The sequence below is a fragment of the Bos mutus genome, chromosome 13, assembly GCF_027580195.1.
Source record: "Bos mutus isolate GX-2022 chromosome 13, NWIPB_WYAK_1.1, whole genome shotgun sequence".
Classification (NCBI taxonomy): Eukaryota; Metazoa; Chordata; class Mammalia; order Artiodactyla; family Bovidae; genus Bos; species Bos mutus.
The window spans coordinates 52035436-52060407 of record NC_091629.1 but is presented as its reverse complement, the minus strand read 5'-3'; the positions used below and the strand labels follow the sequence as shown (position 1 = coordinate 52060407).

At 47.8% G+C, this 24972-nt stretch overlaps 1 protein-coding gene across 1 annotated transcript; it reads right to left on the bottom strand.

Moving 5' to 3' along the window:
• Nucleotides 1-556: 556 nt before the first annotated feature.
• On the bottom strand, nt 557-23570 carry FAM83D (family with sequence similarity 83 member D). The gene is given in 5 exon segments (XM_070381730.1): nt 557-1849; nt 1852-1988; nt 5454-5578; nt 9988-10155; nt 23056-23570. Coding segments are annotated over 5 exon segments (1743 nt in total). The 5' UTR covers nt 23533-23570; the 3' UTR covers nt 557-1013.
• Nucleotides 23571-24972: the final 1402 nt, after the last annotated feature.

Here is a 24972-nt window from a genome sequence, read left to right as displayed (position 1 = left end):
GCAGGGTGTAGAAACTAGTCGCATTGCCTGCCACTGGACTAGGAATCTGGGATAATTGCCACTGCCCTCTTTTGCCCCTACTGCAGGATATCCGATTGCTAAATCATTGCCAATACACCCATCTGATGAAATTAGGCCCATGAGGCCACTACAGTTAATATCAGGGTGAATTGAGGATGCACACGGAGGCCTTCTCTGGCAGAGAAGCACAGAACTGAAGTCCTTGTCTAAACAGCTTTTTCTTTGAAAAAGACAAGCCAGAGCACATTAAGAGACCTGAGATTGCTGGCAAGTTTTCTCATTCAAACTGTAGAGCTAGTGACATAGATATTTATATCTCTAGGGAAGGTGTGACCCTGACACTTTTTAGATGTCATCTAACTTAAATATTTTCTTTTATAATTTGGGTCATCTACTCTTCCACTCAAGACTATTAAGAAAAAAACAAATGCATAAATAGCTATGAGGTGTGTTTACTTGTAACACATTCCTAGAGTTAAACAGAAAAGTGCCAGAGAGGGGAAAAAAAAAAGACACGAGCAACCACCAAACAAGATTTGTTTACATCTATTTAATGCTAAGAACACAGATATCCTCAAGAAGGGACACACCTAAGAAACAGAGTTTTGAGTTTTTTTCCTGAATAGGATTTTGATCATGAAAACTAGCAATTCAAACCTCTAAAACAATAGAGCACATAAATCTAAAAATGCAACACATTATCTCTTACCTGAATTACCTGAGAACCCTGAAACATTCTCTTGAAGAGCTATCCATATTAAAATTGTGCAAAGAAACTATACCCATAGTGTTTAAACCATAAAACCAAGACTGGGTTTATACATGATAAAAATAAAGATATAGCACATAAAATACTATGCAGTTCATCGAATGCAAAGAAAATCAGAGTGAAGGAAAGGCAATGAGGACAGGAGACATTCTGGAAAAGCGGGCACTCCAGTGACATCTACTGCAGCCTGTGTGAGGCCAGGAGCTCTGAATGCATGGAGCCATCACTGATAGGATGGATAAAGCATAATTTCTCTAACCGCCAGCAAGTTAGCGGATGATCTGGCAAAACTTCCAGAATTAAAACTGAGGTAGTTTTCGGTAAGGAATGTTTTTCTTGAAAGCATGGCCAGCATGTGGTTGAGCCGGGACCTGATCCCAGCAAAGTGAAACTCTCTCTCTTTATTCAAGTTTCTTAATGAGTCTCTAAAGCACAGATCGAAGTGGGGGGTGCTCCGATACTTGGGGGGTCCAGGCGTGGCAAAGTCAGTGGATCTGAAGGAAGTCTGGGAGCCGATGGAGCTGGCCACGGAGCCTTGGGAGGACAGAGAGGAGGAGGACCTCAAACTGGAGGAGCGCGACACAGACATCTTTGATACTGGTGACCCTTCCTTAGACTGGCTTCCCGGAGAGGCGAGAACACCCTCGTCCACGTCAGTCTGGGTGGTGGCCGACGTGGTGGGGACCACGGTTTGGGAGCTCACCACCCTGGTGGCCACTGTGGTCTGGGTGCCGGCGCACGCCGTGGCTGCGCTGGCTTGTGTCCCCACGTCACTCGTGCTCACCGCGGGCGTCTCTCCTGGCTCTGTCTGAGTAGCGGCATCAGTCGCCCTCCTGCCCTCCAGCCTGTCCTTGCGGCTGCTGAAGTAGTCCTCCTCGCTGATGGTGGAGGTCTTGGAGGCCCCGCACCCAGCCTCTGCCCGGCCCTCCTCGCCACCTAGCTCGGCCTTCCGGGGAGTGCTTGAGAGCCTGGCCAGCCGCAGCCGCAGCAGGTTGCCCAGTGTGAGCTCCTTGGACAGTGGTTTCTGGTCGATGAGATGGTCAAACCTGCCACTGATCCGAAGCTGGACAGGAGCTTGGAGCTGATGGGCTTTGACTGTGCGTAGAGGATTCGGAACTCCAAGTCAAAGTGTTCAACCACTTGGCCAGACAGAATCACCAAGTTGCTGCTGTTTAGTTTGCCATCTGTCCATGTAAAACTGCAGGATTAGAAACAAACAGAAGCTGGTAAGAATGATTGATCTTCATTTACTTACTGTCAACCTGATTATAAAGCCCCGACATCCTGTGACATAAGAGTCACAATTCAGGTGACAGCACGCCTACCATGCAGTGTGAATTCCAACTAGCCTTAACACAGGATATAACCTAGGAATATGTTAACATTGAAGTCAAAAAGAGACTTCCCTGGCAGTCCAGCGGTTGAGACTCAACCTCCCATTGCAAGGGGCATGTTTTGGATTCTTGGTCAGGGAACTGAGATCCCATGTGCTAGAGGGGCTCAGCCAAAAGATTAAAAAATAAAAAGACCAGTATTCAACTAACAGGCTAAAACATATGATCCTCAGCCTCAGAGTTGCTAAAAACTAGAAAGGGCTCCTAAGGTGCTGAGCGCAGCACCCTCCTTTGAGGAGTGAGGAATGTGCCTAGCGATGTCCCGGGGGAAGCTCGTGGTAGAGCCTAGACTGGGCCCCAGACCTTGAGAACCACAGGGGCAGTGCTCCTCACTACCTCGCCCACACTGCTGTTTCCACAGAGGGAGACAGGCCTGTCATTCTAATGATGACACTGTTGCTCAACATACATGTAGGGCTGATTAGTGGCCGCGCGCCCCTGGTGGTTCAGTGTGCCACCTCCTTCCTATGGTGACAGGACCCCACCCACCCCAGCCCAGCCAGCTGCCTGGAGGCACCCTCTCCAGGTACAGCAGGGCTGGGCAGGTGACCCAGGCTGGCCAGAGTATCCTACCCCTTAGATGAGGGGATCTACGCAGGGTGGGTGGTAAGCCAGTGAAAGCCAAGGAATTTTTCAAGGCCTGATAACCATCAGAGAGAGGGAGGAAGTCTCTCACTTTTATAAATAGCTACTGAAGTTCACATGAAGGGAGCCTGGACCTCTGTCTGCAAATAGAAAACCTGACTGAGAATAAAGATCCATGAGAAGACTTCCCTGGTGGTCCAGTGACTAAGAATCTGCCTGCCAATGCAGGGGACATGGGTTCAATCCCTGGTCCGGGAAGATCTCATGTGCCATGGGGCAGATGAATCCCTTCTCCCCAACGTGAGAAGCCACAGTAGTGAGAAGCCCACACACTGCAATGAAGAGTTGCCCCCACTCATCACAACTAGGGAAAACCCATGTGTGGCAACGAAGTCCCAGTACAGCAGGAAAAAAAAAAAAAATCAACTAGAGAAAAGCAGAAATAGGAGACAGTGCTCTGATAAATGCATGGCCCCTAGGTCAAGATAAGCTGAAAGCCAACGGTACCTTTCTATACTTTCAAGTTAGGTGAGACAGTAAATTCCATTTTGCATAAAGTAGTTTGAACCAGCTTTCTGTACCACCGGCAATCACCCCACTGACTCAGAAAAATCTGTATCAGGAGTAGGGTGTTTACATAAGAAATCATAAAACATGGTAGCAACTCTGTCTCTTGTAACCAAGAACCCAGGCTAAAGAAAATTCACCATGTGACAACTGCCTTCAGAGCTGGAGAAGAAAGATCCTTTTGAAAACCATCAGTAAGACCATGTAAACAAGACCCTTATCCAACACCGGGATTAAAAAAAGTCCTCAGCATATGAAACCTATCCTTATTCTCATCCTCATGGAAGCATATTTCATTTTTAGGAAGTAATTGTAGGAGCCACTGTGTCCTTGTCTTTTGAAGTAAAATGCCAACTCAAGAGTTAATGATTGGGAAATGTGAAGATGTGGAAACAAAGAGCTGTTGGGCTGGGGAACTGGTAACAATTTAGACTGTAAATCTGCCACACAGCAGGATCACGGAACTCCTAGTTCCCTGAAAGATAGAGATAAAGGCCTGAGGCACATCCCAAATTGTTTCTATAGGAAGCAGAAACCCTCCATATGAAAAATGCTGACTACTAGAACATAGATCCCAGACTGGTTGAAACCAGAAGGCTGATGAAGCTTGAAACTTCACCTTGATGCCAACCAATCCAAAAACTGTCCACAAGCTGATTACACCCTGCTCCTTGAACACAATAAAATTTCCCACCAGCCCCTCCAGGGTGGGTCACAGAGTCTTGAGATCAAAAGCCTGCTGGGGCACTCTCTGCCCGGCAAAGCAATGAAAGCTACTCTTTTCTGCTTCACCTAAAACTCTGTCTTTGTGTTTCTATTTGGCACTGGTGAACAGAGGCCGAGTTTCAGCAACAGTTTTTATAGTTCAGATTCAGAATGGCCAAAAATCAATTGGAAAGTTTGGTTAATATAGATTAATCCTACTGTGGGTAAAAACCTTAGTTTCCTCCTGTTATTGCCAAATAATAGGACTTCTTATAAAAAGAAGTCTTGAGGGGGAGTTCGAATTGTTCTGAGAAATAATGGTACTGTTTGAAAAGAAAGACACCAAGAGTTTCTTCATCTGCCTGCCTCCTCTCACACAAGCCTCTACACACCCACCTTTACCCAGGGCTGACACCCAGTTAGCACTCAGGGCTGCCTGCTTCTTCAAATATAGTTTTTCTTCTTTAAACTGTAGAGACACACCTCAGCTCACATATACCATCAGACAGTCTAACACAGAGATGGCAAAACACACCACCATCAGAGCCACATCCATAAAAATGGTATATCTTAACCTCTGAAGATTATCATGTACACTCCTTATCTTCACCCTCCATTCAAATTCCCTGCTCTCTACCCTAAGATGCCACGCCAACAGGAGACTTCAAAGGTGGAGCCAAAAGCACGGATCTGCTTTCTAGACTAAAGCACCAAATCATAAGGCTTGAACCAAGGTGAAAGATTAAAGCAGGCAGCTTCAGTTGTGCCCTCCATCCTCAGCCCAATGCCTACCACCACCCTTAATTCAAGTGGGCAGGACAAGGTGGGTCGGAGGCCTGGAGAAACAGGATCTGAGGCTGACGCAGTCACTGTTGTTGTTGCTGCTGTTGTTGTTTAGTCACTTAGTCGTGTCTGCCTCTTTGCGACCCCTTGGACTGTAGCACACCAGGCTCCTCTCTCCGTGGGATTTCCCAGGCAAGAATGCTGGAGTGGGTTGCCATTTCCTTCTCCAGGGGGGTTTTCCCGACCCAGGGATGGAACCCACGTCTCCTGCACTGCAGGCAGATACTTCATGCTGAACCACCAGGGAAGCCCCCCTATTCCAGTCACTGTTAATCCCCAATTCATCCACTGCAAGCCTGGCTAAGCCTTGAATCAAGGACTCCCTCACCATCAGGTCTCCAGATAAGTTTCAACCTCTGCTCTTTAGGTTTGTGAACCACAAGGCAGTGGAGGGGACCCCGGCCCAACCCCCTCCAAGAAGAAGAGGCTTTGACTAACCTATTCACACACACAGAGGTATGCTTGCCCATAAAGGCTCACATTGAGAGGCAAAAGCAGCTTTCACCTTCATAGAGCGCACTTCCTCTTAAAAGTGTAGATTAATAACCATGGATGGGTCAGAAACTCACCTGTAGGAGCCTGTAGCCACACGAATGCCATCAATCAGTGTGAACTTTTCATGAACCTTCCCAACAATTTTAGTTCCTGACCTGGCATAGTAAATATTTCCTGTAATTGTCCGGACAGTCATCAGCTGTTGGTAGGGGAGTGGGAGAAAAAGAAATGAATGATCCAGTGAGCACGTGATACAAGAAGCCTTAGTTTACGATTCTGAACAGATAAACGTACTGGCAGATGAGAGATTACACTGCTGGGTAACAACGCCCACAGTACAGGAGCCAGGTGAGTCTCAGGACTTAAGTAATGCTACTTCACTTAAGTTCATCTTCTTGCATGCTTTTTTATGCATGCATATTTATTTTTGAGACCTTCAGTTCATGTGGACATGTGCACTAAAAGAAGATTCACTTTTTGGAGACACTAAACAACAGAATTCAAACAATGACTTAAACATGCTAGTAATAAATAACATTTTAACAAAGACTCAAAGAAGCTAAGCTGACAATTCTCCTCTTGTATAATAGCATTGTTAATAAATAACAGCCCATCCACACTTATTCCCACACCATAATGGGTATGGAGAACAGGAAGAGAGGACAAGCCTTCTCTAAATACAGGGTTTCTGAGGCAGAAACACTCATATTATGTGGCTTAATCAGCAATGTTACTTCTCCCACAAGTACGCATGTACCAAAAAGGTGCTCTGGTGACGCACCGGGGCCATATATTGTATAATTATCCTTGCAGAATGACAGACATAAATGTATATACAATGAAATGCAAAATACTAAGCCAATCTACATTCTTTGGAGCAGAGCAGTAGCTCTGTATCTTTAGAAATCTTACACACTAAAATGTCTAAGATTTTTGTTTGATTCTCTCATTCACTCCATAAACAACAGAAAGCCCCTACTATGTACCAAGTCTTGCGACAATAGATATAAGGCATGCTCCTTACCTTCAAGGACCAGGAGACAGAAAATTAATGATTAAGTTACTATAGCAAGACATAACACCATCCAAAGAAGTGAAAACCTACATCTCCACAAAAACCTGTACACAAATATTCATAGCAACTTTATTCATAATTGTAAAAAACTGGAAACTACCTAATATCCATCAATGAGTGAATAGTTAAACAAACTGTGGTTTAACCATACTATATGATACTGTTCGGCAATAAAAGGAAGAAACAGTTGATACACACAACAATTTGGACGTATCTCGAGGGCAGGAAAAAAGCCAGTCTCAAAAGGTCACACACAAGAAGGAGAGGACATATACACCCAAGGCTGATTCACGTTGATGTGTGGCAGAAACCAGCACAACACTGTAAAGCAATTACCCTCCTATTAAAAATAAATACATATTTTTTATAAAGGTCACATACTGTGGAATTCATCTACATACCATTCTCTAAATGCTCTCTAAATGACAAAATGACAGAGATGGGGGACAAATTAGTGGTTGCCAGGGATGAAAGACACAGGGGAGGGAACCAGAGGGGAGTAAATGTGACCATAAAGATGCTGCATGAGGGAGATCTTTGTGGTGATTGAACAGCTCTGTATTCTGATAGCAGTGGTTACACATATGTACACATGTGATAAAATGGCATAAAACAATAGACCCACATGGTACCCATGTCACTTTCCCGGTTCTGGTGTTGTATTGTCAGTTACATAAGGTATAACTGTTGGGGAAAAAACTGGGTGAAGGATACATGGAAACCTGTATGTTCTCATACTATCTTCCTATCTTCACAACTTCCATCGTTATTTCATAATGAAGACAAAAGACAAACTATGGCATAACACAGCATTGTTTCTGTGCTTTTCTTACCAAAATGCATAATATGAATTTAACCATGAGGAAACATCAGACAAATTCCATAGAAAACTGGCTAATATTCTTCAAAAGCATCAAGACTCTAACTTGAACAGTTCCAGATGAGAGGAAGCTAGGAGAAATGGCAACTAAATGCCAGATATGGTCCCAGATTGCAACCTAGGTAAGAAAACAGGCATTCATGGAATGATTCATGAAATTCACGATGTCTGTAAAATAGGTAATAAGGACTATATCAAGTTTATTTCGTGATTTTGAAATTTGTTCTGAGGTTTCTCAAGATGTTAACATTTAGAGAATCTGGGCACAGAGTATTCAGGGATGCCTTATATTGTTTTTCTAACACCTTTGTAAATCAAATTATTTCAAAATAAAAATTAAAAAAACAAACTAGAAACTTCCATAGAGGTGCACATGACCCTGGCGGGGGAGGGGTTCCTGGATAATATTCCTGAGTAGAGCTTCAAAGGATCTGCATATAACACAAGCACGAAAAACATCACTGTGGGCAGATTTCTGTGTGATTCTGTGCAACTTTCCCTTTGGCATTTATCTGAATACTATATAGGCCTCTGTGATGGTTGTCAATACACTTTTTAAAAAAAATTAGTTATTTATGGCTATGCTGGGTCTTTGATGCTGTGAGGCTTTCTCTAGTTGCAGTGAGTGGGGGCTACCCTTTACTTGCAGTGCATGGGGTTCTCATTGCAGTGGCTTCTGTTGTTGCAGAGCGTGGGGTTGAGAGTCAGACTCAGTAGTTGTGATGCTTAGCTGCCCCAAGGCATGTGGAATCTTCCAGACCAGGGATCAAACCCGTGTCTCCTGCATTGGCAGGCAGACTCTTAACCACTGGACCACCAGGGAAGCCTAAAGCACTTTTTATTTATTTTTTATTTTTAAAAACTTTTTATTTTATACTGGAGTCTGGTTGCTTTACAATCAAAGCACTCCTGAGTGCCTGCACATTAAGGTATGATCAAGTTCCTGCAGACTGGGCAGAAGTAGTCCCCCCAAGAGGTGAGGGGCAGACTCACCAGCACAGGCAGGCCCTGGTGAGTGAAGGCACCGGGGCAAGGTGATACATCCCAAGAAATAAGTTAAGACATGAACATGAACACAGGAGAGGCCAAAGGGACAGGTTTCCTTACGACCCTTCCTAGAGGATACAGACGCTCCCCCCACCCCCCCAAAGGCAGCAACCAATAGCAGGCAATTGAGTTGGCAAACCGGAGAAGGAAACGGCAACCCACTCCAGTATTCTTGCCTGGAGAATCCCAGGGACAGGGGAGCCTGGTGGGCTGCCATCTATGGGGTCGCAAAAAGTCGGACAAGACTGAAGCGACTTAGCAGCAGCAGAGTTGGCAAACACACCTAGATTTCTGCTGAGTGGATGACTCAGAGCCAATCACTCAATCAAAGTCATGGCCAGGCTATTCTGTGATCTGACTGCTGCTCACACACAGCCTCAATTACAGCAACAGCACTTAGAAATTAAACATCGACACCTTCAATTTCTTTGCCGGGCTCTAGGGCAGAGCAGACTGAACGTCTGGTTAGATCATGATGCACTTTCCAGGCCTGACTTGCACGTCCCTTGGGTTCACCTGATGCATTTTTAAACTGACTGTCGAAAACAAGTTAGTGAAGTCATATAATCTTACACTTAAATACTTGGCTCAAATTCTTTCACGCTCAGGGCAAAGGATATAAAAAGTCTACTTTCAAAATAACAAGAAATGACAGGGATTAAGAACACCGGGGCTGAGACTTCCTTGGTGGTCCAGTGGTTAGGAATCTGCCTGCCAATCCAGGGGACACAAGTTCAATCCTTGGTCCAAGAAGATCCTACATGCCGCAGGGCAGCTCAGCCTGCATGACGGAAGGACTGAGCCTGTGCAAGTGCAACTAGAGAAAGCCCACACACAAAAACAAAGACCTACTGCTGTCAAAAATTAAAAAAATAAAAAGAACACCAGGGCTGGAGGCAAGCAGACAGATGGAGAAACTCCATCCCACTACTTTTCAGCTGTAGACCCTGGGCTCTTGGTGTCACCAATCCCTAATCTGAAAACAGGTATAACACCACTCACCTGGTGGGGCTGCTGTGAGGAGTGAGTGGCATAACACTGCCAACAGCCTAGAACAGCGCCAAGGACAGAGCAGGACTCCATAAACGGCGATCATCACGATCAAAATTGGAGCCCACCAGTGCTGCGCCCAAAGCAGCAGCTTCTCCTTCCTCCCCATTAGAGAAATGCTATTTACTGTGATGGACAGAATAGCACTTTGTGTGTAAGAAACCAGTCTAGTTCTTTCCAGGATTTTCATCTCATTTTATGTTTCTGGGAATGTCCTTATTTTGGAAAATAAGGCTATTACTTTTGGAGTTTTCCTTTGAAAATACTAGCCATTTTTCTTTATAGATTAAAAAACATTCTCTATGATCATTGTATAATACATTTTTACACTAAAAAAAAAAAAGGCAGCAGCTTCCAAGGCAGCCTTTTGCCAGGAGAAGCCAAGGTCTGAACCTGACTCTGTCCATTCTTTCCAATGAGACTTCAGGTAGAAGACTTTGCTCACACGTCCAGTCCCTCCCCGCTTCCAGTGGGAAGACCACCACCAACTACCCTGTACTCACTGACAGTTATAACTTGCTGAATGTGGTGAAACTAGAGACACTGTAATACAAACCTTTTCTTCTTCAGGATGAACTTTCAGATCCATGCACATATCCAAAAACTGAGAGAGCAAAGCCTGGTCCAGTAGGATATACACAGCAACTCCCTGTTTCCGAGAGATTTCCTGCAGGTCTCGGAAGATGTCGATGTCCGTGAAAACATCCATCACCACTGCAATCACCTAGGGTGTGGGGAAGGGAGAAGAGCCAGAGGTCAACCCACAAGGATACCACCTGACAGCTGGCTGTCAGGACTCTGGACCCCTTCTCAGAGCTGCCAAAGGATCCCACCCTACTCTATCCCTCCTTCCTTCTCCTTCTGCAGTATCAGCTTTCCCCGCACCATGGACTCTTGTCCATTTCCAAAGATGCTCAGGCTACTGTATCCTACAAATCTGGACCTGACCCAGCTAACCCTCCCAACTGCCTCCCAGCCCCTCTCCTCTACCACAAATTTCTCAAAACTATAAATTCAACCACCACCTTGACGTCCTACGAACCTGTTCCATTCGATTCTCTTCCTTTACTAAAACCCTTGTCTTATAGCTCAGACCAGCAAGTTATCCAGGTTCTGCAGCTAACACACTGTTATCTTAGACATATGGCTTTTTGTCTATGTCTGTAACACATGTATGTAAAACCTTAAGAGTTTCTTGGAGGCCCCCTTCTGGGTGTACCAGTCCCCAAGCCTGACTTTATTGTCTGATTTTGGATCATAATATTGTTTTCTATTATAATCTAGAAAGGACTCAAGGCTTGAAACTGATCAAACCAGGCAGGCTGATCCTCCCACCTTCTGCCTCGGCACATCACATCTTCATGACGTCTGCTCCCTCCACCAATCAGGATCTAACCAAATGGCTTCCGGAGCGCCAGCCTCTCCTTTGTAAAAGGTGGTCTCTGCAGTTCTCTTATATCTGTCCACAGTGCAAGCCCACAACAAGAACACGGAAATATGTCCTAAAGACACTGCCCTGGAGCTTGGACCAGTCCTTTCCCTCTTCCCAAGGACCGGGCTCCATTTCGCCTCCTGATCAATTTCCCTTTGTGCTGATCAATGTCACTCAGCACAGACTAGTTAGGGCTGCCATGTGGCCTCAGGCAGATCATAGTTGCTTCGAAAAATCTTACTCCTTAGCTGCAAAATCGGTTCCTAGTGAGCATTAAATGACTACGTTACATGGAGTGCTCTGTAAAGAGATCCCTCTGGTATCTGCTCACTGATTTACATGACCGGTCCTGAGTCTGAGCCGTCCAGACAGTTCAGGGCAGAGAAATATCTACCAGCTCCCAGCTTTCCTGCTCAAGAGAGGCCGCTCCAGTGGCAAAGCCTCTCATCACATCCTCTGCAGGTTGAAAGTGTGGTTGTCAGCTAACTACTGGCAGGGCTGTGGGGGCATCAAAACATGCAGGTCTCGTACAAGCCCCTGCTTCCGGTCAGAGTCAGGGTTGGGGGCCAGCATGGGGAGGGGCTGTCAGCTTAAGAAACCACTCCCAAAGACCAAGGTTCAGAGTTCTTTTGCGGGCTGGAAAACCTCACCAGTAAAAACTCAAGACTCTTCCCATCACATTAACTCCTGATTTACTTAACAGGTCTCACCTCTTCTGTGGAGGCAGAGGCCCTTGAACAAGACTGATTCATCCCTCTGGTCCCAGAGAGCTCAGGACAATACTCAAGGGTCATTATCCAATGACACCTTATGGGAAGCTCGAACGAACTTTTTGGCCAACTCAATATTTGAATGTCAAAGAAATGCAGAGACAAAGGGACGATTTCGCCATCCTTCTCTAACATCACAGTCTTGTCTACCAGGAGGAGGAACCTTGAAACCCCAGTTCCCGGGAAGTCACTGCTGTGAGTAAATTTGGGAAGGAGTATTTCTCTCTCTGGCTCCCTTTCTCCAATGTTGCCAAAATCCCAGGTATGAGCTATTCTTGGCAAAAGGTACGGCTAAAACCCACTGAAGACAGTGACTTACAAAACAAGCATTCTTTCTAAATTGGTGGCATCTCCAGAAGTTTATATTCTCGAATGTGTTTTTATACATCCTATTTGGAGATGTATCTATCCCATGTAATTCAGCGGTTGAAAGGCAGAAAGGCCTAGGAGCAGACCCCAGCTCTGTGATTTACTAGCTGTGTGACCCAGGGCAAATTGCTTAATCTCTCTGAGTCTCAGTCAGTCTCCTCCTCCAGTAGATATGGATAACAGCATCTGGCATCTACGTCAAAGGGCTGTTGCAAGGATTAAAGGAGACAAAGCCTAGAAACGGCTTAGCTCAAGCGTGAAATCAGTGTTCGATTATGCAGCCAGCACTTCTTTCAGGGTCTACTGTGAGCTGAAGCCTGTGCTAGGTAGGAAAATGGTTATAAAGAATTCGACACACACCTGACTTACCCACAAAGCGAGGACCTGGGATGCAGGCAAGGAACGTGGTACACACACGGTAAGAGGCAATGAAATCAGGGGAACACTTCGCGGGGAGTGGGAGACAGTAAAGCATCTCCCTTGCAGGAGCAGACCCAACAACGGTCCCCAGAGGAGAGCCGAGGATTCCTGGAGGAGACGGCATTTGAGCCGAACCACAAATAAGGACAATTTAGCCAGGGGAGAAGTGAAGCGGGGGTTGGGGGGGTAGGCATCCAGCAGGAAGCCACGTTATGACAGAGGAAGAGGCAGGAAATGACAGGGTATTGTCCCAGTCTGGCTGGAATGCAGAGTATGCACGAGAGGGAGAGACAGCACGTGACTGAGAGACAGGAGAGTGTGCAAGAGCATGGAAGGTCTTGGACGCCAAGCAAGGCTCAGGATCATACAGGTCACGGACAGGAGGAGGTTTAAAGAGTGACAAGGGCAGTGATGGAGCCAACAGGACAGAAGATACTGATGGCGGTGCAGGCTGAAGATGTGGCCCCCTCCTCCAACTCAAGGCCACGTACCTAAGTGCCTACTGTATTGCTTTTTAGGTTCAACAAATGTTTAGGAGGACTAAAGACCGAAATGGGCTTCCCAGGTGATTCAGTAGTAAAGAATCCAACCCCTAATGCAGGAGACATGGGTTCAATCCCTGGGTCAGGAAGATCCCAGGGAGAATGAAATGGCAACTCACTCCAGTATTCTTGCCTGGGAAATCCCAAGGACAGAGGAGGCTGGCGGGCCACAGTCCATGCACTCACAAACAGTCGGACATGACTGAGCAACTGAGCACACAGCACACAAAGACTGGAAGAGGGACTTCCCTGACAGTCCAGTGGTTAAGACTCCATGCTCCATGAAGTTCGATCCCTGGTTAGGGAACTAAGATCCTGCATGCTGCATGTGAAAGTCACTCAGTCGTATCCAGCTCTTTGCAACGCCATGGACTATGCAGACCATGGAATTCCCCAGGCCAGAATACTGGAGTGGGTAGCACAGCACAGCCAAAAAAAAAAAAAAGACTAAAAGAACAAAAATCAGCAACAGAGGTTGCAAGGGGGATCGAGGTGGGAAACCATGAGGGTCACAGAGGAGTCAGATGTGAACTCAGGTCCACACAACAGAAAACAGAAAAAGAAACAATCCTGAGAGGGAGGTTTCAAAATTGAGAGGTGGCATAAAATCTCATAAATGGGTTCTGAATGCACATGTGTGAGAAGAGAGTCCAGATCATATGAGAGAAAAACAAATCCAGAGTCAGTCCCCGTCCTCAAGAGACAGGAGATGAGGTGGGGTATCCCAGCGTGATGGAGTCGCTGGATGTATACCCTGGCACCACCGGGACAGAGCCAAGGAGGCCGCCCAGCTGGCCAGGCTAGAGAGGGTTGGAGGGTTGCTGGGCAGGGCCCCAGAAGTGGGGCCCATAATATATAAGGCACCTGCCAAACTGAATTTTGATTCATCACCCTAACAAAACAACTGCACAAATACCACCATTGTTACGTAGTGACTAAGTATCTAATTTGATATTAGTTTCATTGTTTGGTTTTGAGGCCTCAACCTTTCCTGTGTGTTGAAAATAATTGGATTTGAACTGGCCTCTCACACACCCACGGAGTAGTTAGAGGGTGGATGGAGGTGTTTCTCCTTTTGATTCCCCCAGCAGCCAATATCCCCTCCTCTTTCTAGATCGGGGCCCTTAAAAGACTTCTGGAAGCAGTCGCAGTAAGGCCTGCCTTCCTTCAAGACGGACCCCCACCCTACCCTCCCCTCTCCCCGCCCCGAGTCTCTGCCCTTAGCCCCATGCCACCCCATGCATCCAAGCCCTGCATAGTTGAACTAGACCTGGGGCTTCTCAAAATGTCAGCCTCTTCACTGAACTGAGCTATGACCTGGGCTCATCCACTAGCCAACTGAGTACCTGCTCTCCAGGGCCAGCCAGATCTCAGAGGTGTTGGTGTTTATGCCCTAGAATACACACTTGAACTTGAAAGTGGTCATCACTCCCACTTCCTGAGTCATACCACGGGATGGATGTGGGCATTGCCCTGTAATAGCTCATGCTGCAAAGAGTCTGTCTGTTCTCTTAGGGCTGGAAAGCTCTGCAAGTAGTGGTTCGTGAATGTCTTTCAGGGTCAAAGCCCATCTGTGCCTGTCGGTCCTAACATGACACCTAAAGAGGAAACACCCAGCTGTCGGAGCCTGGACGGCTGGTCTGCTGCCTGGTCCTCATGCTGTTCCTGCTCTTCTGCAGCCACATCTAGAGCAGCCACTCCTGAGTCAAGTCCCATGTCATCATCACAGATGACACAACCTCAAGTTACCTCCTTAAGTCACTCCAGCTATCCCCCAATGATTTATACCATGGGACCTGGTGATCCACATGGTTACAGGTAGCAGTCCCTGGAATATCCTGCACAGACCCCCTCATTTATGTTACTTTCCACATACATCTGGAATCTTTTCCGTTTGCCAAAAGCTCTAAAGAAGTATCTTGAGATCTGAAAATCCCATGAATTGTTATCTCCAATTTACTGAAAAGAAAAATAAAGCATGCAGAGGTTCTGTGTCTTGTTCAAGGTGACACACTTAGTCAAACGCAGGAGCTGGAATTTCAGCCCCGTCTGGGCGCCTCCAGAGCTATCTATTAAAAAGTGTTAAACATTATCCCAAACAAATCTACTTTCAGTCTTCAGATGACTGAGAGCTTGGAACAGATCCTGAAAGGATCAAGTAGAGTATTCCAGAAAGCAGGTAAGATTGAGTTCGCCGGGGAGGACGATCACCAAGGACACAAAACTTGGAATGCCCTAGGACAGCAGCAGGCACTTCTTTCTGTGGGCAGGTTTGCTAACTCTGAATCAACTAATCAGGAAACCTTGGGAGGCACATCTGATGAGGCCGCACGGATGATGACCTGGACACGGATGATGGCTCCTCCACTTCTAAGCACCATGTGCCCTCTGGCAAGCTACTTCCACTGTGCTGGCTTCTACCACATGCAAGTAACTCTACCCACCTGCAGCGTCTGCAGTGGGTTTGGTCACCTGACAGCTCCTGGGATGCAGAAAGCCTTCACACGGCAGCTGGCACAGTCTTAGTTCTCATTTTGCCACCATTCCTGGGTAAGTCATTCTACCTGAGCTCAGCATCCTCAGACACAGCCCCTCTGAGCTCTGCTGTCTGATTCATGCACCCACCATGGGCGGGGTGGGGCTCTGAGAGCTTCATGGGGCCACACAGGGTGGGTCATTCCTGTTCTCATTCCAGCTCTTCCTCTGCCTGGAGCAAGAGGTCCATGTCACTCACCGTGTCTCATTGCATCTCAGTTTCTTTCCCTTCCCACCCACGATCATAAAGCAAAGACATGTGTTAGAAATGCTTGGAATTCTACCAGAGGTCTGCACACGTGCAAAGAAGCATCAGCCTATCTGGTGGTCAACAAGAGCCTGTCTGCTGAATTCCTCACACTGAGCACACGACACCCAAGTCAACTTCCTTCAAGTTCCCAGGGCTCTTGTCTCTTCTGGAGAACTTCTTGATAAAATTTTTTTAAAAAAGCAAAAGACCTGTATTTTCTCCCCAAGTATTACAGATTTTAATAGAACAGAAATGACCTCCTGGAGATTTCTTTTACAATCTTGATACCAACGTCAGAGTTTGAAGACCAAGAAAAATGTCGATGTTCACAGCAAAACCTAAATTTGTTTGTGCCTGTTGTTTTCTCCAAGTTTCATGGGCTGTTATTATAAAATTAGCAATATAAGCACCAGATTAAAGTACTAGTGGAGCCTCTGTCTGCAGAGCGTGGCCTGGGGCCTCTCTGGGAAGGCTAGGGTGACAGAACCAGTTTTTCACTGGCCCCAGGAGTGAGGGGCCAGGCACATATGGTGGCGTTTCCTCTGTACTGTTCCAGCATAAAGTACACAGTGGACTGGACTTTTTCTTTTTTCTGTTTAAACTTACTATTATTTTTAATTTTTTGGCCATGCTGTGCAACATGTGGGATCTTAGTTCCCCAACCAGGGATGGAACACATGCTCTGTGCATTGGAAGCACAGAGTCTTAACCACTGGACGACCAGGGAAGTCCCTGGGCTTTTTCAAAGGGAGGGAAAAGCATCAAGAGGTATTTTGTGGGAGCAGGGACTTATCATTGTGAGTTAGTTTTATTTTTTAATTATGCAAAACATCTGCCTGGCTCCCACGTCTAACTGACAAAACACACTACATTCAGAGACATCTGGCTTCCATTCTTGTCCCTTCCTTTCTGCCCTCCCCACTAACATAATAACTTCAACTAGTTTTTTATTTACTTTCCCATTTAAAAAAAATATACATAAGCATATATGTGCACACATCCTCACTTATGTTACTGAAGAAGTATGCATATGTGTGTATATGTATACATATATATGTTCTAATCCCCCTGTAGATAAAAGGCAGCATATGATACGCACTGCTCTAGGCCACTGCATACAACAGAACCTTCTGAGATGATGGAGGTGTTCTGTATCTGCTCTGTCCAGCACGGGAGCTCCTGGCCACCAGCGGCAATTAAACACTTGAAATATGATTAGTATAATAGAGGAACTGAGTTTTTTCAATTGTATTTCCTTTTAAGTCACATAAATGTAAACAGCCACAGGTGGCCAAAGGCTGCTGCACTGGTCAGGACAGTTCTAGCCACTTCATTACGGGAAATAGCTAGTCCCCATCCCTTTTCAGTTGCCAGGCACTCCACTGTGCACAAGGGTTCATTTACTCACCAATCCGCCACTGAAGGATGTTTGAGCCCTTCCAGCCTTTTGCTGTTATACTCAGTGCTGGAACAAACAGCTAACTGCACAGGCCTATTCATATTTTGCCAGTGTATCTTTAAATAACAATCTTGATATCAACTTGAAAGGCAAAAAAGATTGTTGTGTTCACAGAGAAACCTGAATATGTGCCTATTGTTTTCTCTAAGTTTCATGGGCTGTTATTACAAAATTAGCAATTTAAGTATCAGATCTGTCTTTGGGACAGATATACAGACATGGAGTAGCTAGGTCCACAGGTCAATACAACTGAAATTTTGCTGAATATTGCCAAATTCCCCTCCAGAGGTTCTATCCTTTGCATTAGGACTTTTAAAAACCCAATATACCTACTACTTCTCTTCCTGAGAGAACTTATTTTTTATGCATAAAGGAACCAGAGAATAATTGTGCAGCTTCTCTCAACTGCCCGACAGATGCCAGGTAAAAAGAACCAGGAAATGAAACGGCAGACAGAAAGCAGCATGGTGGTGGCCAGGGGCTGGCAGGCGGAGGGAGCGGGAAGTTGCTGCTCAATGGGAGCAGAGGTTCCAGTTCCAGAGACAAAGAAGTTCCGAACCTGGACGGTGGTAATGGCCACGGTGGTGATGGTGAATGTCCGTAATGCCACTTTAAAAAAGTGGTAAGTTTTGTTACGTATATTTTACCACAATTTAAAAAGAAGAAAGATGAAATGGTGAAAAATTTCTGAAATCCTTAGGCTAAAGCATAAAGTCAAAAGGAAGGAATAAAAAGCAGCCACACTTAAATCTGGTGGGTAAGGTCTTAAAACGACACATCAGTGAGACTTCCTAGGCCAGTGGTTCTCAACCGGGACAACTTTGCCCCCAGAAGACATGTGGCAATGTCTGGAGATTTTTTTTTTTTAACTATAAGAAAATATATAACATACAGATACACCATCTTAATAATTTCTAAGTGTATAATTCAGGGGCCTTAATTACATTCACAATATTGTCAACCATCACCACTGTCTGTTTACAAAATTTTTTATCACCTCCTACAGAAACTAACCATCAAAGCAGCAACTTGTTCTTCCCCTGACCCCCTCCCTGGGGGAAACATTTCTGAATGTGAGGAGTTTTTCAGTGGGGGCCAGTGCTTCTGGCATCCACTGGGTAGAGGCCAGGGATACTACTCAGCACCCTACGGTGCACAGGACAATCCTTCGGGACAAAGAGCTATCCTGTCCAAAACGTCAGTAGTGGTGAGGTTGAGAAAGCCTGCCCTGGTGGAGACGGGCATCCGCACAGGAACTGATTGCACGGGTTCCACTGCAACTCTGAGGAAGGTTGTGTAAGATCAGGAGGGCCTTAATTTAGATACAGCCACGTACACACAGGGGGGCCTCCGACAGATTCCTCAGCTGCTACTCCTCCTAGGAGGCGGGACTCTGTCAACACGATGACAGCTTCTTCTAATGCTCAGGTTATCAAAAGGATGCCCAAGGGTGAGGTCATAGCAGAAATGTCCCTCTGGAACAAAAGCCCATAGGGAATGGGTGGCTGGTAAGAAAGATGGCTCTGGGGAATGCAGGACCACCTAGAATGGGGAGCTTTGCTTGGGAGCTCCCATCCGGACACTAGGAATATTCCAAGAGCCATGGCAACAGCACCTCCAGGCAAGGTCTCCACTCCCACCCGATCCATGGGGCCCAGAGCCCAGGCCAACACTGATTCACACAGTAACAGAGACAAAGAAATGAATGACTCGTCAACAAATATAGTAGTTCAGGGATAAATTCTAGAGTATGTATTTCAGGGGAAATTCTGTGCAGAATTCTTCTAAAAGCAAACATCTCAGGTCTCAAACAGTTCAAAGCAAACGAAAAAAAGTACAAAACACTACTTCCTACAGCTGAGCCCTAGGTCAGCTGTACTCAGAAGCCACGCTGTACATAAATCGTTGTGTTTTTAAGATGCTGGACCTCACTCAACACAATAGACCCACGCTTTGAAAGGTGCACAGAAACTTCCCAAAAGCAGGACTGGCAGGTTCACAGCCTCGGACCCAGCTACCCTGGGACAAGTCCTTGCTGAGCGGAAAGGCAGGCAGACTCACCTGCTGAATGATCAAGGCTGCAGGTGAGCAGTCTCCGCAATATGTGGTGTGCACTATTCGGTGCCAGACATCCTGCAAGCCTAAACAGCTCAAACTGCAGCTTGAGTCCTGGGTGAGGATGAAACCCATTCCAGAACCATCGGCGAGGCTGCAAAGCCCGGATCAGACACCACCATTCACCATCTGAGCCTGGCTTCTCCTGCCTGTACCCTGACCACCCTGGTCTCCCTCCTGCTAAGGGCAGATCTAGAACCGTTGTAGTCATTTTCCTGTTTCTTTGATATGCAATGTGGAAATTAAAAGTCTACATCTTGAGAAACCCTTAAAAACCCCCAGAATGTTGAAAGCTACCAAAGAATCAACACTCCCTTGTGGCAGGGGGGCCCTGAGCAGTGGTGAGTGGTCAAGAGCCCAAGCTTGGGGCCCAGGCTGACTTGGGTTCATGCCCAGCTCTGTCACACACGAACTTAGAGGGCAAGCCGCTTCCCCTCTCTGTGCCTGGGCTCGTCTTAGTTGTGGTCTCCTCCTACAGCTGGGAGGAGGGTTAAATGAGAGAATCCAGGGGAAGGGCTTAGACAGACACTGACCCACTCAAAGCACTCAATCACACCGTCAAGTGCTTTCACTGTCTGAACACAGATGCGGAATGGCCTCTCATCTTATCCAGAAACAGCTTGAGACCTGCATCTTCACAGTCCTCGCCATCACAGATCCTGAACTTCAAAGCGGTCAGAGTGACCCGGCCACTCCTGTGAACATAACACACACTTCTACCTGGAGCAGCAGCAATGGACCAGCCACCAGATTAGCTCTCTAACACCTGTTCCCTCCATAGATGTCTCTCCACCTGGGGACAGGTTGAGAGACCTCTACATGGCACAAGGCAGACCATGGTGGCTGATGGTGCTTAAGAGATGCTACGCCTTGGTTTGAGTCCTGGCTCTGTCATTCCCTGGCTACATGACCTCAGGGCAAGGGAACTTTATGCCTCAATTTCATCACCTGCAAAATGCAGATCATAATCACACCTACCTTGGAGTTACTTGAACAATGCTTGGCGGAGAAAGCAATGCTTTTCTGTTTTGTTTTGAACAAAAGAGATGGTCTCTGAGACCTCAAGTTTAGGGTGTCTCAGATCCAACTCATTTCCCCATCCCTACCCTCAGCCTCATTCTCCTCCATATTCTAATTTGGTAGCATCACTGTCCACCCAAGCTAAAAAAATCTCAACTCTTCCCATACCTTCTCCTTGGCTTTGCCCCGTCTCCTGCCCACCTCCCTCACCACTCTTCTGGTCCATCAAATGACCAAGTCCTGTCAGTTCTACCAAAAACTCTTCCCCTGCCCAACCCCCAGCAGTGCCTTAGCATAGACCCTCTTCTCATATATAGATCCCTACAACCCCTCCTTATAACCATCTGACACCAGTCTCACCCTTCTCTAACCCATCCTCCTGCAGGCTCCCACCAGAATCTCAAAGACACCAATCTGATCATGTCTCTCTCCTCCCCTTAAACCTTCGATGGGTCCCCACTGGTCCTTCCAGTAGTGTACAAAGCCCTCAACAGTCTGGTCTCAGTCTCCCCATTTAGCCTTCTCTCCTACCATTAACCTACATATACTCTGTGCTCCAGCTGTGAGGAACATGGTGGCCTCAAAAAAATGCCAGGCGTTTTTCACCATTCTGGGCCGGTCCCTATGCTCTCTGTTCTGACAAGCCCCACTCCTCCACTTGGACCCAGCTCCAAGGTCGCCACCCCTCTTAAAGCTTTCTTTCTTCAGCCGGTAGCAACCTCCTCACTGCTTCCTACCAGCTGACTATCAACTCTCAAGTGCAGGCAAGAGTCAGGTCCTTCACCTGTGGCCCCAGGCCCTGGGGGCATAGTGTCTGATATACACTGAATAAGCAAGCAATCTGGCATACAGAAAAGACATTGAAAACACTTATCAAATTTAAAGGTATCATACCACCTTTCTCAGTTAAAACTGTCCAGGTTCCAAATACAGAATCTTGAAGATACAGGGCAAAGAACAAGGCAGGAGATTCTACCCAGGAAGGCATTACAGAATGCCTATAAGACAAAGGACTCTGAGTATGGGTCCTGAGCCCTTTCTAAGACCAGCACTGAGTTGATGGACTGGTCTTAGCTCTAGTGCCCCTTCAGTACTACTGAAAACAGGATGTAAGCAAGTGAAAAAAGTGAAAGTGAAGCCGCTCAGTTGTGTCCAACTCTTTGCAACCCCATGGACTGTAGCCTATGAGGCTCTTCCGTCCATGGGATTTTCCAGGCAGGAGTACTGGAGTGGGTTGCCATTTCCTTCTCCAGGAGATCTTCCCAACCCAGGGACTGAACCCAGGTCTCCAGCATTGCAGGCAGACGCCTCACTATCTGAGCTACCAAGGAAGCCCAAATGTAAGCAAGGGGCTAGGGCAGTTCCTCTCTCATAGAGACCCATTAATTACTTTTCCCAAGTTCCAGGTGCCCAAGTTCTCCCCCTAGAGGTGATCATTGGGAATGCACACCTATTCTACAAAGGTGCTTTTTTCCCTCTTTCCAATCTTCCCACTGAACTCACAAGTGTCTGTAGCATCAAAACGACCCTCAGCATACTCAATGCACTGCAGGGCTGATAACAGCCTAGGTGGCGCCCACACATCCTCCCACAATGGCAAGGCACTAGCCTACTGGATCCCCTACCCACTGCAACCCCACCAACAGGCAAATGGCACTGGGCATCAGGAACACTGGTAAGTCAGGACTTGTCCCCAGCTTGTCTACTTCAACCAGTCGGATGTACAGATACCATAACCATAGTCAGACACACTCATCTATAAGCCCTACCAAGTCTTACCACAACCTGGAGCCTTACCTGCATTTTCTCTGTCACAGGCAAACAGCCAGGAAGCTGGGCACTGCCAGTTAGCAAGCAAGGTGGCAGTTGATCATGGCTCTGGAGGAAGGTGTCTGCTACACCCTACCAGCCCCTGCCACCTTGGGTGCTGCATGCTTTCTCCCTGACCCCTTTGTACCCAGCACCCTGGGTGCAGTCTCATCCAGGCTGGCAGGGAGACAAAATCTCCCACCACGCCCCAATACCTTATCACACTTAAGGGCCAGACAACGGCACCAAAACCCAGCGTGGAGAGATGATTTAATGCATGGCTTTCTGCATTTTTTTTTCCAGCCTATGGAAATGCAAACTCCCTGCGCCACCCATTCACTGAAGGTGCAACTTCCCCTCCAGGCTGGCAGGAGGGAAAAGGGTCAGGGCTCTTAGCCCCTCTGGTTTGCATCTGCTTTCTACAAGACACGTGGGGGTGACTAGCAATGATAGACTCGAAACGCCCCGCAGCTGTCTCTGGAGACAATCTTTCAGGAATTTCCCCCTAGGTTATGCGCTTGTTAAGTCATACATCTCTAAAGGAACTCCTGAAAGTGCGATCTAGAGTCGGCTGACAGCCAATCTGACAACTGGTTTTTAACTGAAAGCTGGAACGGACAGGATTTCCGGTCACCCTCCCAGGGAATGTAAACGTTAGGAGTTGGAACTTGAACACAATTCGCATTCTTGGGGATGGAGATTCCTCCCACTCTCCCTGGCCACGAGGAGCGGACGGGGAGGAGATCGGGGATCCGAGGGGATACACACAGAGTGGGGAGAGTTGGGGACCCCCCGACCAACCGGCCCGAGCTCCTAGGAGACCTCAGTTTCCCATTTTTTGAAGACGATGTCCCGTGCGACCGGAAACCGAGGAGACCGGAGGAGCTGGGCCGCGCCGCTCACCTCTCGCGCCAAGCGGAGCTGCTGGCGTAGCGCGTCCTTGCAGCCATAGGGGCCGCCGGCGCCCGCGCCCCGAGGCTGGAAGTGCGCCTCGACGCGCGTGGCCCCGCGGTAGGCGCCCTGATAGAAGGCGGGCCAGCCGAGCTCCAGCAGCGGCGGCTCCAGGTCCGACTGCTCGGGGAAGTAGGTGCCGGACGAGCAGTCGTGCGACGAGCCGAAGGAGTCCTCGGCCCCCGCCGCCGCTCCCTCCTCTCCGGGCCGCTCGGCCGCGCGCAGAATGGAGCGCACCTCGTCCGGGTTCAAGAAGCGGCCGAGGCGCTCGCGTCGCAGGAAAGCCGAGAAGGCGTCTGGGCCGCCCGCCAGCAGCTCCTCGAGCGCCAAGCGCCGCTCCTCGCTGTACAGTTCGGCCGGGTTGGGCGGCCCACACGGCGACAAGCAGGCGGCGGGCAGTTCGTCCAGGCCATCGTATCTCAAAGCCATGGCGGCGTTCAGACGCTACCCAGCTCGGGCCAGTACGAGCGTGCGGGACGCTTTATAGGCACCTTTGAATCTAACCAGCCCGCGCCATTGGCCGCCCCGCCCCGCCCGGGCTCTCCCATTGGCTGCCTTCTTCTAACGGCCCGTCCGGAAGCAGGGCTTGCCTCTACGGCCCCGCCCCCTAACTTGCTATTGGTACCCCGCGGCCCGGCCTCTCCCCGAAGCCCCGCCCCTCCCAGGCCATTGTTAGACGGCTACCGAGTCCACGTTCTCGCTCCAGAGTTGCTTGGTGGAATTTAAATCTTGGCTACTACGTGCCTGCTCCGAGGTGGCATTCCTGCTCTGGCCCTGGCGGGAGCTGAGTTCATCAAGATAGCCGGTGCCAGGCCTAAGTGGCCGTGGTACCCGGGGCGGTGGGACAGACAGTGAGCCTGGATTGAAACCCGAGAGCCCGGCCCCCGCGCCAGCGTCGCGCGCCCTCTGCCGCCCGCCCCACAGCGCGGCCCTTGCAAGGCCCAAGGAAGTCAGGAATCTGCACACAGAGGAGAGGCTGGAGCCTGCTGGGGCACGCTGACCCACTGACTGCGCCTCCCCAGGGCTCACAGAGTTTGGGTGAGGCTCAGCCATGTCGCCTTTATCCCCAGCACTTAAAACATTCATTCGTTCGTTAAAAAATACTAGTCCATCATAATAGCTACTCGTCTGACTGCCCTTCAGGGTAGCTAGCTTTCTCTTCTCTCACCTCACCGTTTTTTGCCTGTCGAACCCCTAACCCTGGCTAAACCCCACTCTCCACCTACTTTCCACCTGCACCAGGGCAGACATACAATTCTGCAGAAAAGAAAACACAACGATGTCTACCAACTGTGCCTGAAATTCATGGTCTCTAGTGGGCCCTTAAGGTTGCCTGCTAGCCTACATTTCCCTACTTCTACCTCTTCCTTTTTCTTACTCTTAAGAGTTTGCCTCCTATTTCACTGAGGAAAATAGTAGCAGTCAGAGAAGACCGTTCCACATGCTCCCACCACATCTTCCTACCTGTCTGCATCTCTGCCCACATACTGGGCCTTGTGTCCAGTTCAGTTGCTCAGCCAAGTCCAACTCTTTGCGACCCCATGGACTGCAGCACGCCAGGCTTCCCTGTCCATCACCAATTCCTGGAACTTGCTCTGCATCTCTGCCCACATACTGGGCCTTGTGTTACTATGGATGAACTGCCCCTGAGCTTGTCTCTGATACCTTCCATTATCACCAATCCCTCTACTACTAAGCTTATGTCTCTAGCAATTCTCTCCTCATTCCTGGATGATCAGTCTCCCTGCTTTACTGTTTCATTCCTATCAGCATACAAATATGCTGAAATATTTTTCATCCTTCAAACAACCCTCTCTTAACCCTACATCCCTCTAGAGCTTCCTCCCCATCTCTCTCTCTCACTTTTAT